Below are 17,695 nucleotides of genomic sequence, written 5' to 3'. Positions count from 1 at the left end.
TGATTGGCAGGAAAAGAAAGAATAATATTCTTCTTCTTTTGATTCTGACGTTGGACTCCTTGGTGCCTCCTCCTGAACGTAGCTTACCAAAATAACTAAAGTATTCTTTTCCTTCGTTTCCTCTTGATGCATGATTGTCTAACACCGAAGCAATTATCATCTTAACCTGAATAGGCTTCTCTTCTCTCCTGATGCACATCGCTTGCAATGCTTCAGCATGCATGCATCTATCTACTAGTGGTTGCTCATCTCCAGAACTTAGGCGCGGTTGCTCCAGTGTATATGCAGTGTATTTTCGGACAACACCAACTTCAGGCAAAACAACAATCTTGGTATTTAAATTACATGCGGTCATATCAGCGTGCCTCGCGCGGGCTTGGCTAGTATGATCTTTTCCTTGCACAATTTACTGGGTGTAACAAGCTAGTGGTAAACTCACACAACATGGTGGTCATTAACACAATGGAGAGAGAAAATTTCACGGGAGCCTCAGTAGCTATTTATTATGATTGTTATCATATGTTATGCCAATTCCCTTGTATACTTTTTCGTGTAGCTTTTGAATTTTGCCTGAGGGGCAAATTCTATAGCCCATAAGCTAGCTAGTTAGCAAAATTTAGTGTCGACATGGATGAAGGTCCTGCTTCTATTTCTCCCCTGATTGGAAAAGAACTTGGGAGTCGCCATGGGGTGCATCCAAATGCCAAAATATGTGGAGTGAAGTTTTTTTTCATATCAAGGCTCTTTGGAGTTGTCCAACAAGTCATACGTACAACTCAGGCTATTAGCTAGAAACTGTTTCATACCTGCTACAAATCCTATCCTGTGTGCAGACTCACCGATCTCTATCAGCAGATGAGTAATGATGCATCTCCAGTGACATGCGAGCCCAACAAAAGAATCTCGAGGGACAGTTGACCACCAAAACAATCCAAATTTGGTCGCTACACACTAGCCATTCACCACCAAAATAATAACTTCAAAATACATAAACTATTAATATTATGACATTTTAAACAGTCACGAGACGAGATGCTCTCACGATAACTTCTCCCTTGTCAGAAACATCTAGAGTCAACACCTTGGTCCTCCAGTGACTCCTCCGGATGTCGAAAACCAAAACCTACAAAGTCAGTATGACATATTTCTTATAGGTAATCATATTCCCGTATGAAAAATAAACGGTCAAGCAAATCTCAACTAAATTTACCGAAACATCCACTTTTCTATTCCAGTTTATTCCTCCCATAAAACGATTCTTGCAAACATCCAACATCATTTTCTCCAACTGGTAATAGCAATAAGAAAGAATTGAACTGAGCGTAAAGTAATAGAATGCGCATGAATATAATTTCTTCTGAATGTAACTAAATCCTACAAAATGTGTAATACACTAACCTCGACTGTAGTAGAAACTTCCTCTCCCTCAAAACAGCTGATAATATCACCTCTACAGATTCCAAGCATCTCAGCATGGGACCCACTTGACACCTAAGGTTTAATTGGCAACAATGACTACATAATATGCCACCAGTCCAGAAATAAACAATATAATGAGCATGCATACGAAGGGGAGCCTTGGCGCAGTGGTAAAGCTGCTGCCTTGTGACCATGAGGTCACGGGTTCAAGTCCTGGAAACAGCCTCTTACAGAAATGTAGGGAAAGGCTGCGTACAATAGACCCAAAGTGGTCGGACCCTTCCCCAGACCCTGCGCAAGCGGGAGCTACATGCACTGGGGCTGCCCTTTTAATGAGCATGCATACCTCTTGAACAATAAGACCACTATCAATTTTGCATTTTCGCCTTATCCTCTCAATATGAGAAGGGTCTAGAAGCTTGATAGCGAAAAGCTTCAATCTGAGGTGGAGCCGAGGGATGCGCCTATACATATTTACAGAATTTAGACATAAGCATGTAACCCTTTTTAAATGAGTCATTTTTATTGAATTCTAAACTATATAACATGCTGGAAAGCTGCTGATAGTATACCAAATATTTTGCAACTTGATTTAAAATTAACATCGCAACTTTTATGCTAAATTAAATTGAAAAAACATAAATGGGGCAACTATTTATATCTTATGATCAAACAGACTAAATGGTGCAACTTGATAAATGTATCTGTCCAGCGGTTGAACTGAGTAGAACCATACCCATGATTCCTCCAGAAGTAGAAGCATTGGTGCAAGATAGAAGTAGGTATGAAAGATCCGCTCGTAGAGTTGTTGATCATGCCAACAATATTTGCACTGAAGTCAATTGCTGGCCCTCCATCATCAAACTATTAAAATGTCATCCACAATGTTGTAGAATTGAAAATGATACAAAAAATTGATTAATTTGACAACAGTAAATAAAATTCAACATAAAAAAAACTCACGCAGATGAAACTATTTTTTAGCAGAAAGGTGAATTTATATTGGATATGCACTAATCCCTAAATTCTCTAAGCTCCCTGGGAATAAAAGACAAGGGAGAGCTCCGGTGTTTTTTTTTTCTACAGTGGGTCCCAATTGTCTCTGTCAGGCAGCGTTGTGGGACCCTGCCTGCACTCGCATTGGTCAAATGCAGTGCACTGGATGTCTGCTACTTTCGATTTGAGGGTATGCGTGTAGAGATGGGAGGAAATTTGGGGTTGAGCGGTGACACTGTCGGCAGTCACTTGAAAGGAAGTGATTTAGAGTGCACTACCGCCGCTCCATCCCCGTCTTTGGTGTGCCTGCTAATTTGTCCGTCCCAGCAGCCAAGCGTTCCTCGATGTTGTTGTTTCTAGCTTACTCGCCATCAGATGCTTCTCCCGTCATTTTGGATGGTGGCACTGGCCAAATGCATGCGAGCGTAGCTGCTCCCTCTCCTGATGGTTGGTCTCCCGATGTTGCGGCTGTGCATTCCATGCCGTTGTGTCTGTTATTTCCCCGATTCAGTTTTGGGTTTTTGCGTGTGTCTGGGCAGCTGATGGGCTGTGTCTGTTGTTGCCCCAATTCAGTTTTGGGTTTTTGCACGTGTTATCTTCCTCTTTTCAGTTACTTCATTGGCTTAATTTCTCTTATATATAACATTCTTTAAAACCGAGTAAGATTTAGGATCACTATTGATTTCTTTTTGATGTTTCGTCGCTGAAGGTGAAGTTCCTATCTTTCTCTGATGGTTTGCTATAACTGTTAATGGAGTTACATATAGGTTCCAAACAATCCGTCGGGGATTGTTGGCGCGTCTTTATGTGGCGGCTGATGGGCCTTTGGTCGTTTGAGTTATTGAGGGTAATCAATGGAAGATGGACTCTAGCTCAGGCTCAGATGGTGCAGCGAAATCAGCCTGAGGCACTTAGAACACAGGGATAGATAAAACAGAGAGGCAGGAAAGGGGTGGTCGGACAGACTTAGTGTTGGAATTTTCAGGCCACGTACCTTGTTTCTCCACTTTTAACTAAATTTGTAAATGAGCTGTACACTTATCAAACTTGACATCAGTGCAATATAGGATGCTTGTATTCCATTTTGAGTACATTCACACAGTAAGATTCTTTATGTTTTCAGTTACGCAATTACAAAACAGGCTGATATTATCACAAAAAAATCAGCAGTGACCACTTAGAATGTTTGTCAGGTTACAGCGAATTGGAAGATAGAATGCAATTTTCACCAAATTTGGAAAGTGCATGGCTCAGTCTGGTGTTATTGCTTATTGATAACGTCCTGGATTTCTCAAGTGGTCATGTTATGGTTTAACAGAATAACTTTTTGTCAGAACTATCAGAGTTATAGAGCAGTCAAAAATTAGACCAACGGACAATCCCATCTCCTGCCGACAAACTATTGTGGAACATAGGAAGTAAGAGAGAAAATAGAAGATTTGAAGCCTTCTTATCTCTTATCAGTATGCAAATAGATGGCATGCATTGCAACATTGGAGCTATCATGCTAATTGTTTCAGGTTTGGAAAGAAAAGCACACATCAATATTTTTGGATGGCATGCATTGCAACTCGCCACTGATTGGTACAAATCATCTCCATCTATTTATTGCTCTCAACGAGTGCACCCTACAGTTCAAAGCCTTACATATAATGTTGATGCCATATTCGTAATTCATTCCCTGTTTTTACAGCTTTGCAAACATAAATGTCAATTGCTAAGAATTATCGACAAATTGCTGTAATATGTGTAGATGAGACATATTTCTGGTGGATACTGCATGTCGGTTCTCTTTTGTAGGTCTGAATAAATGTACGGTCATATTTGTATTCTCTTCGTCAGTTTACAGCCTTTGATGATTACATACAGATGTTTTTATAAATTTTAATCTTTTCAACAAGGGGATGTGAGGAGCTTTATGATTAGAAAATAACCATAGAGACGCTGAACTAATTGATTGAAACAAATCAACCGAGTTGTTCCTTTCATTTATTATTTTTTAACAAAATGAATGTCGGCTGCTATTTTCCAAGATGTGACTATGTGAGAGATCTCTACACCTTAGCTAAAATGCAGCAGATGGTACTTATCTCTTCCAGTTAGATCTCTTTGGTTGTGTGTCTCTGACATTCCTTCCCCTGGAGGTTCTTTCTGCTGTAATGATTTTTTGGTAGTTATAGTGGCATATATATATAAGATATCTTTGGATGTAAAGCACTAAAAAAACTTGAAATAGGCTATTGGTTTGGTATGATTATCCACTAATCACATAATTATTATACAGGTCGGCCTCTTTCCCTCCATCACAACTCTACTTACTTCCACCTGTTATGCATATTATATTTTCTGACTAGGTGACAGACACCTTATCCCTTATGTGTGCTTCAACAACCTGTAACGCAGTGCTCTCCAAATACTCAACCAAACTTCAAAGGTAAGCTCCTTATCTTGCTATAATTTTTGCAATCATGTATCAGTTATGTGGATAAGGAGGAAAACACAGGCAGCAAAAGGGCTTTGATGCGGGGCGGTGGCTGTGGGGTGCAGGATACACTTTGCTGCTGCCATTGTGTGACCAGAAGCTAACACGTCAGTGTGAGGGCTTCTACGTCACACTGCTCCGCCAGGCAGCAAATCGGTTGCGTGTTTATACTTCAAATTTGTAATCAGCACCTTCCACTACAATGATGAGTTGTGCATACGCAAGCAGTCTACTGTGAGTAACTTGTTTACTCTTCATTTGTGGATATGCCTTCTCAGACACGGGGAAGATTTGTCTCAGAAAGTTTATATGATTGGAAATAATAAAATATCTACTTTTTGGAACGATCCTACTGTTATTTATAACTTCCATAGCGTGTCTGGAAGTATGTGCGCTATGGAAGACATCGCCATGGTCCTTTTGGTTTTGGAAGAATAATATTTCATTAATTGTGTGATCATGCTTTTATGAATGCTCTCAAGGAATCAAGCTTGCTTAAGATGTAAGTTTAAGTGACGGTCTTGTGACACTTATTAGATTTTTATATTATATGCTCATATTGATACTAGAGGTAACTTTGGATAACTTCCTACTTGTACTGAGAGTGATGATCTGCCTAACACTAGAATTTATTGGGAGGTTGCCAATGCCATTTGGTTTCGCTCATCTCACTGAGGCTCAATTGGTTCAGGTACCAAACTTGTTTGTTTACCGGCTACCTCATTCAAGTTCATCTTTATTCTACTTGATGCTTCCAGAAGGTCGGCTTTGTGGTACAGTCTATTAGATCCTACACTACAGTTTTTCCTTCCGATTTTGTCAGCAACTTTTGAAAAACTGGCTAATATATTTTGTCAGGTTCTCTGGGAGCCCAAAAACCAATAGGCAAGCAATAGAAGTTGTTCAAAATGAATAATGTTAGCCTGTGATTTGTTTGCATCAGAGTTTTTGATTAAAAATTCATTTTTTGAATATATACCTCATTTGTCATCAACTTAAAATACTAGTGATAGCATTATAAAACAAAACATGGCATAACAATGTAAAACTGCGTTGTCAATATATACCTCATTGTTATCATCTTTACGATGCATGTACATGAAGTGTTGTCTTCGATACATGTTTGGATTCTTAGATTGTGCCCTGCCATAGGTTATTCTCAGGTTCAACTTCTCATCTCTTCCAAGCTGGAAAATTTCTTGACCGGATTTCACATTGTCAACAAACAAAGGCAGTTGGGGGCATTGACCGACTTTAACTTTGAAAAAAGTAATATCATAGTGTTCTTGATGGTACAAGAGGTCACCCTCTGCAGTTGTATCATCTAAAAAATGAACAACCACCTAAAACAATTATTGTAAAAAGTATTTCAGTTAATCTAAGAAAAACAAAAGCCAAAACCATGACCTTCTGTACAATAGAATTTAGAAATGCACCTTAGCATCAGGCCGGTACTCGTTCTTTCCTAACCAGTGGTCAATGGATGGGCAATTTGAGCGGATTAGATGTGCCGTCGTCAACACAACACCAGTTTTAAGATGATCATCCCATTCAAATAAAATGGCAGAACACCTTCGCAGAGCTTTGCCATCTGGAAATTAATACTTACAAACACACATTCATAAACAGTGGTAAATTTCATGGCAATGCTAGAAAAAGAAAATCTATCAAAAGATATTAAATACCAGCAAATGATGAAAGCGCGAGAACAAAATTGGCAGCATGAAGTACAGCCTCTGTTCCAGATTCACGCACTGGGAGAAGTTGTTGATGAGATAGGCAAGTGGAAGATTCGAAGTGAAGTGTTGGCAGTTTCCTCTGGGCAGCTACAAGATTATGCAACAGTTAATATTGTCACAGTGTTCTGGATAGGAGTCGAGATTATAAGCGGCCAGTAGTCTTTTAGTTAAACACTTCATCCTCGTTATCTCCCACTAGTGCACTTGCCTACGCCTAAATTCATTTGCTGCTGAACTGGAAATATGGCATGTGGAGAAATAAGGGCATATATAGATGTCTTTCTTTGAATATACTAGTCTCGGTTAGTCACTAGTACTATTTTTGCATGGAAAAACTGAATTGAGTGCTATTTTGGCAAGTTCATTTTCACTAGTGGTACTTTGCTATTCTCTCTCGACTTGATTTGTGCAGCATATCTTGCCGGACCTACCAAAGATGTGATTACCATGCGAATGAGAAGAGGAACGGAACTAATAAGGGGCTTAGAGAGGGAACCTAGTTTTTCTTCCACCATCTCTTCTGCAGCCCTTAAGGCGTTGTATATTGCCGGGTTGCGAAATCTGTTGTGCATCGCTCCGTCTTTGTCTCTGGGGATATACGGCTCGCAGATCGGGGAGCTCGGTGCAGAGGAGACCACCTCTTCCTCCTCCTCCACCTCCTCCTCCTCCAGTCTGACCAGATTTCTCTTCTTAGCGTCCTGATCCTCGTCATCCTCCTCATCAGGGATCCTCGATTGTGTGGTACCGTCCCCGAGAGCAGGAGATGTTGGCCCGGTTTCCTGACGAGTCGGCGGCCGCCGTCGCTTTCTTGCGGTCGACATGGACCCAGACGCCTCTGCTTCTTGTGTAGGGATAATATCCTTCTTTCTTCTAGCCTCGCTCGACATGGTGGAAAGCAAATTAGGGGAGGACGATAGCCGCCGTCGCCCGTCGGGCAGGAAGTTGGGGTTTGGATTTGACGTTTTCCTTTGGATTTTGGGACTAGAGACGCCTCAAATAGAAATAGTGTAACGCGGGGTCGCCCAGAGGACGGGGCAAGGCGGCGACCACAAGGGGCCGGCCCAGAAGGTGAGGCCACGCGGAGAACAGGGCCACGGCCTAAGTACCTATCTATCTGGATTATCTGGAAGCCCTAAATATTCTCAAAAAAAAATCTGGAAGCCCTAATAAAAAAAGAATATGGAGTATATGGAACCCCTCGAAGAAAAAAAAACTGGAGTGTCTAAAAAATCCACTAAAAGCATCTCCAACAGCCGCGCAACGCGCGGGCGCGGCGCGCTTAAAAACCGTTTACAGCGCCGGAATCGCCTTAGGCGCCGCTTCGCTTCGCCGGCGCTTGTAGCAGCCACGAGTGGGCCGGCCCAGCTAGCGCACTCGCTCTTTCCCTTCCATTCGTCTGCTTTGTTCATTCGTCTCTATGTTTTTTTTTCTTGTTCGTCCATTCGCTTACAAATCTGGAAAAACATGGATTAAAAAAATTACAAATTTGAAAAGTTCATAAATTTTGAAAAACATTCATCAATTTTGAAAAGGTGTAGAAGGCTCAAGTGGTCTGAGCCAATGCGCCTTTCATATGGCCAGAAATGTGCTTATAGGGGTGCTCATTCGTTTATACTGCTTCCTTACGAACAACCGCGGCACCACTACTGAACGACACACCCCGGTCATCATGCCGCCCACACGGCCATGGTGACCGGACAGCGCCCGAGCCGTGTGCTCTGCCCACGAGCACCCCGGCATCCACCAACCGGGCCGCCGCCCCAGCATCCGAGCCCAACCTTCATTCATGGATACACCATACCGACGCGGCCGACCAGAAAGGGGCGGACACCTTGGCAGCGTTGGTGGTCTCGGCGGGCAGATCTGGACCAGGGGAACTCTGGCAATTACACGACGCAGCCGCCAGATGCAACGGAGGGGCACTCCTGCCCCCTTCCTGAAGTCCCCTGCCACCTCCGGCAAGGCCTCGCACGGACCCACACCGCACCATTGAACCACCCCTGCCTGACGAGCCCGTACCTAAACCAGAGTTTTTCTGGGTTGAAGTTGCAGATTCATTGCAGTAATGGCAGAATCTACAACTTCAACCTAGAAAAACACTCTTTGGTTCTGTTTGCTTCCATACCTTGTCGTGAACTTCAAATACTTTGATGTTATGAGTGGTAATCCCTTTTATACCTTGGTTTGTTACACTAATTGCAGGCATAAAATAGCATCATGATTTCTCTAGCCCACTCCATCGCTTAGCCTATTCAGCGATAGACAATTCTCGCAGCAACACACGGGATATCATCTAGTTCATCATGATGTATCACCGGGCACGGCGTGCCCCACATGGGCTTGGCTAGTATGATTTCTTTTTTTTTCTTTGCGGGGATTAGTATGATCTTTCCCTTGCACAATTTACTGGGGGTAACAAGCTAGTGGTAAACTCACACAGCATGGAGGTCATTAACACAATGGAGAGAGCAAATTTCACGGGAGCCTCAATAGATATTCTTTATGGTTGTTACCATGTGTTATGTCAATTCCCTCGTATACCTTTTCGTGTACCTTTTGATTTTTGTGAAACGGGCAAATTCTATAGCCCACGAGCTAGCTAATTCAGCAAACTTTTGTGTCTGCATGGATGAAGCTCCTGCTTCTGTTTCTCCCCTGATTGGAAAAGAACTTGTGAGTCGCCCTGGGGTGCATCCAAATGCCAAAATATGTGGAATAAAGTTTTTTTTATCAAGGCTCTTTTGAGTTGTCCAAAAAGTCAGACGTACAACTCAGGCTATTAGCTAGAAACTATTTCATACCTTTTACAAATCCTATCCTGTGTGCAGACTCACCGACTGTCAGCAGATGAGTAATGATGCATCTCCAGCGACATTCGAGCCCAACGAAAGAACCTCGAGCAGCAGTTGACGACCAAAATAATAGGTCAAAATTTGGTCGCTACACACTAGCCATTCACCACCAAAATAATAACTCCAAAATACATAAACTAGTAATATTATGACATTCTAAACAGTCACGAGACGAGATGCTCTCATGATAACTTCTCCCTTGTCAGAAACATCTAGAGTCAACACCTTGGTCCTCCAGTGACTCCTCCGGATGTCGAAAACCAAAACCTACAAAGTTAGCATGACATATTTCTTACAGCTAAAATTTTGACTAATCATATTCCTGTATGAAAAATGAACGGTCAAGCAAATCTCAACTAAATTTACCGAAACATCCACTTTGTTATTCCAGTTTATTCCTCCCACAAAACGATTCTTGCAAACATCCAGCATCATTTTCTCCAACTGATAATAGCAACAAGAAATAATTGAACTGAGCATAAAGTAATAGAATGCGCATGAATATAATTTCTTCTCCTACAAAATGTATAATACACTAACCTGGACTGTCGTAGAAACTTCCTCTCCCTCAAAACAGCTGATAATATCACCTCTACAGATTCCAAGCATCTCGGCATGGGACCCACTTGATACCTAAGGTTTAATTGGCAACTGTTACTACTCCCTCCGTCCGAAAATACTTGTCATCAAAATGTATAAAAAGAGATGTATCTAGAACTAAAATACGTCTAGATACATCCCCTTTTATCCATTTTGATGACAAGTATTTCCGGACGGAGAGAGTACATAATATGCCACCAGTCTAGAAATAAACAATATAATGAGCATACATACCTCTTGAACAATAAGACCACTATCAATTTTGCATTTCCGCCTTATCCTCTCAATATGAGAGGGGTCTAGAAGCTTGATAGCGAAAAGCTTCAATCTGAGGTGGAGCCGAGGGATGCACCTGTACATATTTATAGAATTTAGACATAAGCATGTAACATTTTTAAATGAGTCGTTTTATTGAATTCTAAACTATATAACATGCTGGAAAGCTGCTGATAGTATACCAAATATTTTGCAGCTCGATTAAAATTTAACATCCCAACTTGTATGCTAAATAAAATTGAAAAATATAAATGAGGCGACTAATTTATATCTTTTGATCAAACAGACTAAATGGTGCAACTTGAAAAATGTCTCTGTCCAGCGGTTGAACTGAGTAGAACCATACCCATGATTCTTCCAGAAGTAGAAGCATTCGTGCAAGATAGAAGTAGGTATGAAAGATCCGCTCGTAGAGTTGTTGATCATGCCAACAACATTTGCACTGAAGTCAATTGCTGGCCCTCCATCATCAAACTATTAAAATGGCATCCACAATGTTTTAGAATTGAAAATGATACAAAAAATTGATTAATCTGACAACAGTAAATCAAATTCAACATAAAAAAACCTCCTGCACATGACACTATTTTTTAGCAGAAAGGTGAATCTATATTGTATATGCACTAATCCCTAAATTCTCTAAGCTCCCTGGGAATAGAAGACAGGGAGAGCTCCAGTATATTTTTTCTACAGTGGGTCCCAATTGGTGTCAGGCAGCGTTGTGGGACCCTGTCTGCACTCGCATTGGTCAAACGCAGTGCACCGCATTTCTGCTCCTTTCGATTTGGGGGTCTGTGTGTAGAGATGGTAGGCGATTTTGGGTTGAGCGGTGACACCGTCGGCAGTCACTTGAAAGGAGGTGATTTAGGGTACACTACCGCTGCTCCATCCCCGTCTTTGGTGCGCCTGCTAATTTGTCCGTCCCATCAGCCAAGCGTTCCTCGAAGTTGTTGTAGCTTACTCTCCATCAGATGGTTCTCCCATCATTTTGGATGGTGGCACTGGCCAAATGCATGTGAGTGTAGCTGCTCCGTCTCCTGATGGTTGGTCTCCCGATGTTGTGTTGTGCATTCCATGTCGTTGTGTCTGTTCTTGCCCCTATTCAGTTTTGGGTTTTTGCGTGTGTTTGGGCAGCCGATGGATTGTGTCTATTGTTGCCCCAATTCAGTTTTGGGTTTTTGCATGTGTTCTCTTCCTCTTTTCAGTTACTTCATCGGCTTAATTTCTCTTATTATTCTTTAAAACTGAGTAGGATTTAGGATCACTGTTGATTTCTTTTTGATGCGTCGTCCCTGAAGGTGAAGTTCCTATCCTTTCTCTGATGGTTTGCTATAACTGTTAATGGAGTTACATATAGGTTCCAAACAATCAGTCGGGGGTTGTTGGTGCGTCTTTATGTGGTGGCTGATGGGCCTTTGGTCGTTCGATTTATTGGGGGTATACAATCAATGGAAGATAAACTCTAGCTCAGGCTCACATGGTGCGGCTAAATCGGCCTGAGGCACTTAGCACACATGGATAGAGGCAGGAAAGGAGTGGTCGGCCAGACTTAGCGTTGGAATTTTCGGACCACTAACCTTATTTCTCCACTCTAACTAAATTAGTAAATGAGCTAGCTGTATGCTTAATTAAACTTGACATGAGTGCAATATAGGATGTTTGTGTTCCATTTTAAGTATATTCACACGGTCGGGTTCTTGATGTTTTCAGTTACGCAATTTCAAAACAGGCTAATATTATCACAAAATTTTCAGCAGTGACCACTTAGAATGTTTGTCAGGCTACAACAAATTGGAAGATAGAATGCAATTTTCACAAAATTTGGAAAGTACACGGCTCAGTCTGGCATAATTTCTTATTGATAACGTCCTGGATTTCTCAAGTGATCATGTTATGGTTTAACAAATAACTTCTCGTCAGAACTATCAGAGTTTTAGAGCAGTCAAAAATTAGACCAACGGACAATCCCATCTCCTGCCGACAACCATTGTGAAACATAGAAAGAAAGAGAGAAAATAGAAGAGGTCAAGCCTTCTTATCTCTTATCAGGATGCAAATAGATGAACAATAATTACTTGCTTAGCATTGGACCTATCATGCTAATGGTTTCAGGTTTGGAAAGAAAAGCACTGGAGTTAGGAATATATGTTTCGCATCAATATTTTTGGCTGGCATGCATTGCAACTTGCCACTGATTGGTAAACAACATCTCCATCTATTTATTGCTCTCAATGAGTGCACCCTACAAATCAAAGCCTTACATATAATGTTGATGCCATATTCGCAATTCATTCCCTATATTGTCTCGCAAACACAAATGCCAATTGCTAAGAATTACTTGACAAATTGCTGTAATATGTGTAGATGAGACATATTTCTGGTGGATGCTGCACGGCAGTTCTCTTTTGTAGGTCTGAATAAATGTAGGGTCATATTTGTATTCTCTTCTGTCAGTTTACAGTCTTTGTGATGATTACATACTGATGTTTTCATATATTTTGATCTTTTCAACAAGGGGGTGTGAGGAGCTTTATGATTAGAAAATAACTATAGAGACCCTGAACTAATTTGCTTGAAACAAATCAACCAAGTTGTTCCTTTCATTTTTTATTTTTAACCAAAACAAGCGCAGGATGCTATTTTCCAAGATGTGACTATGTGAGAGATCTATGGTTGTGTGTTTGTCTCTGACATTCCTTCCCCTGGAGGTTCTTTCTGCTCTGGTGGATCTTTGGTGGTTATAGTAGCATATATACATATATAACATTTCTTTGGATGTAAAGCACTAGAAAACTTGAAAGAGGTGATATTGGTTTGGTATGATTATATCCGCTAATCACATAATTATTATACGGGTCAGCCTCTTTCCCTCCATCAGAACTCTACTTAGGAAAGTTCCACCTGTTATGCATATCATGTTTTCTGACTAAGTGACAGAAACCTTATCCCTTATGTGTGCTCAGCAACCTGTAATGCAGTGCTCTCCAATTACTCAACCAAACTTCAAAGGTAAGCTCCTTATCTTGCTTGCTATAATTTTTGCAATCATGTATCAGTTACATTGATAAGGAGGAAAACACTGGCACGAAAAGGGTTTTGCTGCGGGCGGTGGCTGTGGGGTGCAGGATACACTTTGCTGCTGCCATTGTGTGACCAAAAGCTGACACGTCAGTGTGAGGGCTTCTACGCGACGCTGCTCCGCCAGGCAGCAGTTCGGTTGGGTGTGTGTACTTCAAATTTGTAATCAGCACCTTCCATTAAAATGATGAGTTGCTCATACGCAAGCAGTCTACTGTGAGATGCTTATTATTGTTTACTCTTCATTTGTGGATCTGCTTCTCAGACATGGGGAAGATTTGTCTCGGGAAGTTTATATGATTAGAACTAATAAAGTCTCAACTTTTTGGAACGATCCTGTTTTTATCTATAGACTTCCAGAGCATGTCGGGAAGTATGTGCGTTGTGGAAGACATCGCCACTGTCCTTGTGGCTTTACCGAAAAAGGGTTTCCCCCCGCTTTGTATTCCAAAGCAAACCACCAATGACACATCGCAATGCTGGGGCGAGCAGCACATCAAGCCCAAAGAAAGAGAAGAAGAAAGGAAGAAAAAACTAAAAAAACGGCAAAGATACAAGATACCAAAGGAGCCACTAACAAGACCCGAGTGCACCAAGCACAAGCTTGAACATCGAAGCCCTCGGCGAACAGGAGCCAACACACGCCGCGGCTGAGCCGAGGTAGATCCCGCTGCAGGAGGATTGTCACGCTCCGTCATCCCCCTTGAGCTAAGCCATCCGGTCCGCCATCCGTCTCTACCTCCGAAGAGAGCCCCCTGCCCTCTAGTCCTGGATCGGAGGACACTACGCCGTCGACAGGCAGAGTCGCTCACCCCTGAGCTGACCAGGCAGCCGCACCACTGAGCATCGCCAACGCCGCGCGCCGGCGCCAACTTCAACCGCAAGTGGACGAGCATGGACACCACTGACGATAACCGGCAGCCACCCCCCGTGCCAAGGCCTCGACCACCACTCCGCCGCACCAAGGTGGTGTCTTCAAGAAGAAAAACGATGCCGGAGCGCCGTCACCACCCAATCCGGAGATTTTGGGCTTTCACCCGGGACGAGGAAGGAAGGGCGAGGGGGGGATTGCGAAGCCGCCTTCAAGAAGGGGAACGACGCCAGAGCACCGCCGGCAACGTGGCCGCAGCGAACAGCCAAGGGGTTTCCCCCAATCCATCCCCCGAGAGGAAGCACCATCGCCAGATCTGCTCCAAGGGCAAACGGGGAAGCCCCAGGAGCCAGCCACGCTCGTCGCCGATCCGCCGCCCACGCGGCCAGGAGCGGCGCTCCCCGCATCTGCATCAGCCACCCGCCAAAGGGGGGCCAACGCGCTCCACCAGTGGCTGCCGCCACCACGCCAGGCGCAACCACGCGGAACAGAGCACACCGAGCCCAACCCGCCGCCGCCAGGCACTGGCCGCGCCGTCACGCCCTCGGTCAGCGCCACGCCACCGCCCGCTGACCCCGACCCGCGTCGGCCCTAGCGAGCAGGGGAAGGAAGGCCCCGCCGCCGCCGAGGCTGACCGGGCTTCGCCCGTCAGCGCGAGCCGGCGACGGCGAGGGAGGAGTCAAGGAGGAGGGGGGCCTGCGACCGGCGGCTAGGGTTTCCCTTCCGCGTCGCTCGCGGGAGCGAATGGGAGGGGAGGGGAGGGGGATGAAGCTCTTTAAAAAGAAGAATTGTCTAGTACAAGGCTGGGCTCCTCCCTTGTGGCTTTAGAAGAATATAATATTTCATTAATTGCGTGATTATGATTTGATGAATGCCCTCGGGGAATCAAGCTTGCTTACGATGTAAGTTTAGTTGATGGTCTTGTGACACTTATTAGATTTTTGTATTATGCTCATATTGATACTAGAGGTAACTTTGGATGAGTTCCTACTTATACTGAGAATGATGATCTGCCTGAAACTAGAATTTATTGGGAGGTTGCCAATGCCATTTGGTTTCACTCATCTCACCGAAGCTCAATTGGTTCAGGTAGCAAACTTATTTGCATGTTTTGGTTTCTTTACTAGCCATCTTATTCAAGGTCAGCTTTGTGGTCTAGTCTACTAGATCCTACACTGCAGTTGTTCCTTCCCATTTTGTCAACAACTTAAAAACCTAGCTAATATATCTTTTCAACTTCTCCGGTAGCCCATGAACCAATAGGCAAACAATAGAAGTTGTTCAAAATGAATAATGTTAGCCTGTGATTTATTTGCACCAGAAGTATTCATTAAAGAATTCCTTCTTTGGTGATTTATAACAAGAAACATGGCATAGCAATGGAAAATTGTGTTTTCTTTGAATGTACATACCTCATTGTCAACATCTTCACGAATCATGTACATGAAGTGCTGTCTTTGATACGTGTTTGGATTCATAGATCGTGCCTTGCCATAGGTTATTCTCAGGTTCAACTTCTCATCTCTTCCAAGCTGGAAAATCTCTTGACCGGGTTTCACATTATCAACAAACAAAGGCAACTGAGGACATTGACTGACTTCAACTTTGAAAAAAGCAATATCATAGTGTTCTTGATGATACACGAGATCACCCTCTGCAGTGGTATCATCTAAGAAATGGACAACCACCTAAAACAATCATTTTAGAAAATATTTCAAATAATCTGAGAAGAAAAAAAGCTAAGACCATGACCGTTTACATGATATAAGTTAGAAATGCACCTTAGCATCAGGACGGTACTCGTCTTTTCCTAACCAGTGGTCAATGGACGGGCAATTTGAGCGGATTAAATGTGCCGTCGTCAACACAACGCCGGTTTTAAGATGATCATTCCATTCAAATAAAATGCCAGAACACCTCTGGAGAGGCTTGCCATCTACAAATTAATACATATAAACACACATTCGTAACTTCCATGGCAATGGTAGACGGATAAAGACTATCAGAAGATACTACATACCAGTAAATGATGAAAGCGCGAGAACAAAATTGGCAGCACGAAGTACGGCCTCTGTTCCAGATTCACGGACATGTAGAACTTGTTCATCATCAGATAGGCAAGCGGAAGATTCGAAGTCAAGTGTTGGCAGTTTCCTCTGGGCAGCTACAAGATTATGCAACAGACAGAGACAGTTAACATTGTCACAGTGCTCTGGATAGGAGTCAAGATTATAAGCAGCAGCCAGTAGTCTTTTAATTAAACACTTCATCCTCATTATCTCCCACTAGTGCACTTGCCTACGCCTAAATTCATTTACTGCTGAACTCGAAATATGGCATGTGGAAAAATAAGGACATATATGTCTTTCTTTGAATATACTAATCTTAGTTAGTCACTATTTACTATTTTTGCATGGAAAAACTGAATTGAGTGCTATTTTGGCAAGTTCATTCTCAGTAGTGGTACTTTGCTATTCTCTCTTGACTTGATTTGTGCAGCATATCTTGCCGGACATAACAAAGATGTGATTACCATGAGAATGAGAAGAGGAACGGAACTAATAAGGGGCTTACAGAGGAAACCTAGTTTTTCTCTCAACTTCTCTTCTTCAGCCCTTAAGGCCTTGTATATTTCCGGGTTGCGAAATCTGTTGTACATCGCTCCGTCTTTGTCTCTCGGGATATACGGCTCGCAGATCGGGGAGCTTGGTGCAGAGGAGACCACCTCTTCTTCCTCCTCCAATCTGACCAGATTTCTCTTCTTAGCGTCCTCATCCTCGTCATCCTCCTCATCAGGGATCCTCGATTGTGTGGTACCGTCCCCGGGCGCAGGAGATGTTGACCCGGGTTCCTGACGAGTCGGCGGCCGCCGTCGCTTTCTTGCGGTCGACATGGACGCAGGCGCCCCTCCCTCTTTTGTAGGGATAACATACTTCTTTCTTCTAGGCCCGCTCGACATGGTGGACAGCAGATTAGGACGATGGCCGGCGATGCTCGGGCGCCGCCGCCGTCGGGCAGAAACTTTGTGCTTTGGTCGTGGGAGGAGGGGGCCTGGTAGAGCGGCGCGGTAGCAGCGGGGTCGGTTCGTGCACCTTTTTTTTAACTGAAAATAGCGCACCTTTGGTGTCCAAGGGAATGAGATGTCACGGCCCAATACTTTCAGGTAGAAAAATAATCGAACGGAGGTAATGCTCAACAGCATAGGAAACCTCCATCCGAATGTTCGGGGTGGGGATGAGCCAGTCCGAACCCTTCGTTCGATCCAGAAGAGGGGACCGAACGAACGGAATCGTTCGTTACGACCTTCGTTCCTCCCGAACGACATGCTGCCCCCACTGATCGCAAGCAAGCCAGCCCAATGGCGTCAAGTAGGCCCAAAAAA

The 17,695-nt window shown here is 43.3% G+C and overlaps 2 protein-coding genes across 5 annotated transcripts; both read right to left on the bottom strand.

Moving 5' to 3' along the window:
* Positions 1-663: 663 nt before the first annotated feature.
* On the bottom strand, positions 664-7,687 carry LOC123136431 (uncharacterized). 2 transcript variants are annotated; one of them, XM_044555793.1, is made up of 9 exons: positions 7,133-7,687; positions 6,583-6,723; positions 6,334-6,488; positions 5,965-6,240; positions 2,156-2,283; positions 1,766-1,883; positions 1,399-1,491; positions 1,211-1,288; positions 664-1,123 (listed from the first exon to the last, which is right to left on the bottom strand). In XM_044555793.1, exons 1-9 carry the CDS (start codon positions 7,521-7,523, stop codon positions 1,013-1,015), a joined length of 1,491 nt encoding a protein of 496 aa, XP_044411728.1. In that variant the 5' UTR covers positions 7,524-7,687; the 3' UTR covers positions 664-1,012. The 2 variants fall into 2 exon arrangements, 1 of the variants encoding a protein (XP_044411728.1); XR_006466923.1 differs by lacking the exon at positions 1,766-1,883.
* Positions 7,688-9,345: 1,658 nt separating this feature from the next.
* On the bottom strand, positions 9,346-17,532 carry LOC123136430 (uncharacterized). 3 transcript variants are annotated; one of them, XM_044555792.1, is made up of 9 exons: positions 16,897-17,532; positions 16,334-16,477; positions 16,095-16,249; positions 15,726-16,001; positions 10,711-10,838; positions 10,323-10,440; positions 10,029-10,121; positions 9,846-9,932; positions 9,346-9,755 (listed from the first exon to the last, which is right to left on the bottom strand). In XM_044555792.1, the coding sequence occupies exons 1-9, from the start codon at positions 17,513-17,515 to the stop codon at positions 9,645-9,647; spliced, it is 1,731 nt and encodes a 576-aa protein (XP_044411727.1). In that variant the 5' UTR covers positions 17,516-17,532; the 3' UTR covers positions 9,346-9,644. The 3 variants fall into 3 exon arrangements, with proteins under 3 accessions (XP_044411727.1, XP_044411725.1, XP_044411726.1); XM_044555790.1 differs by having other exon boundaries at positions 16,888-17,529; XM_044555791.1 differs by having other exon boundaries at positions 9,855-9,932; positions 16,888-17,525.
* Positions 17,533-17,695: the final 163 nt, after the last annotated feature.

This window comes from Triticum aestivum, chromosome 6B (assembly GCF_018294505.1).
Source record: "Triticum aestivum cultivar Chinese Spring chromosome 6B, IWGSC CS RefSeq v2.1, whole genome shotgun sequence".
Lineage (NCBI taxonomy): Eukaryota > Viridiplantae > Streptophyta > Magnoliopsida > Poales > Poaceae > Triticum > Triticum aestivum.
This window is presented reverse-complemented; position numbering and strand designations above follow the sequence as displayed.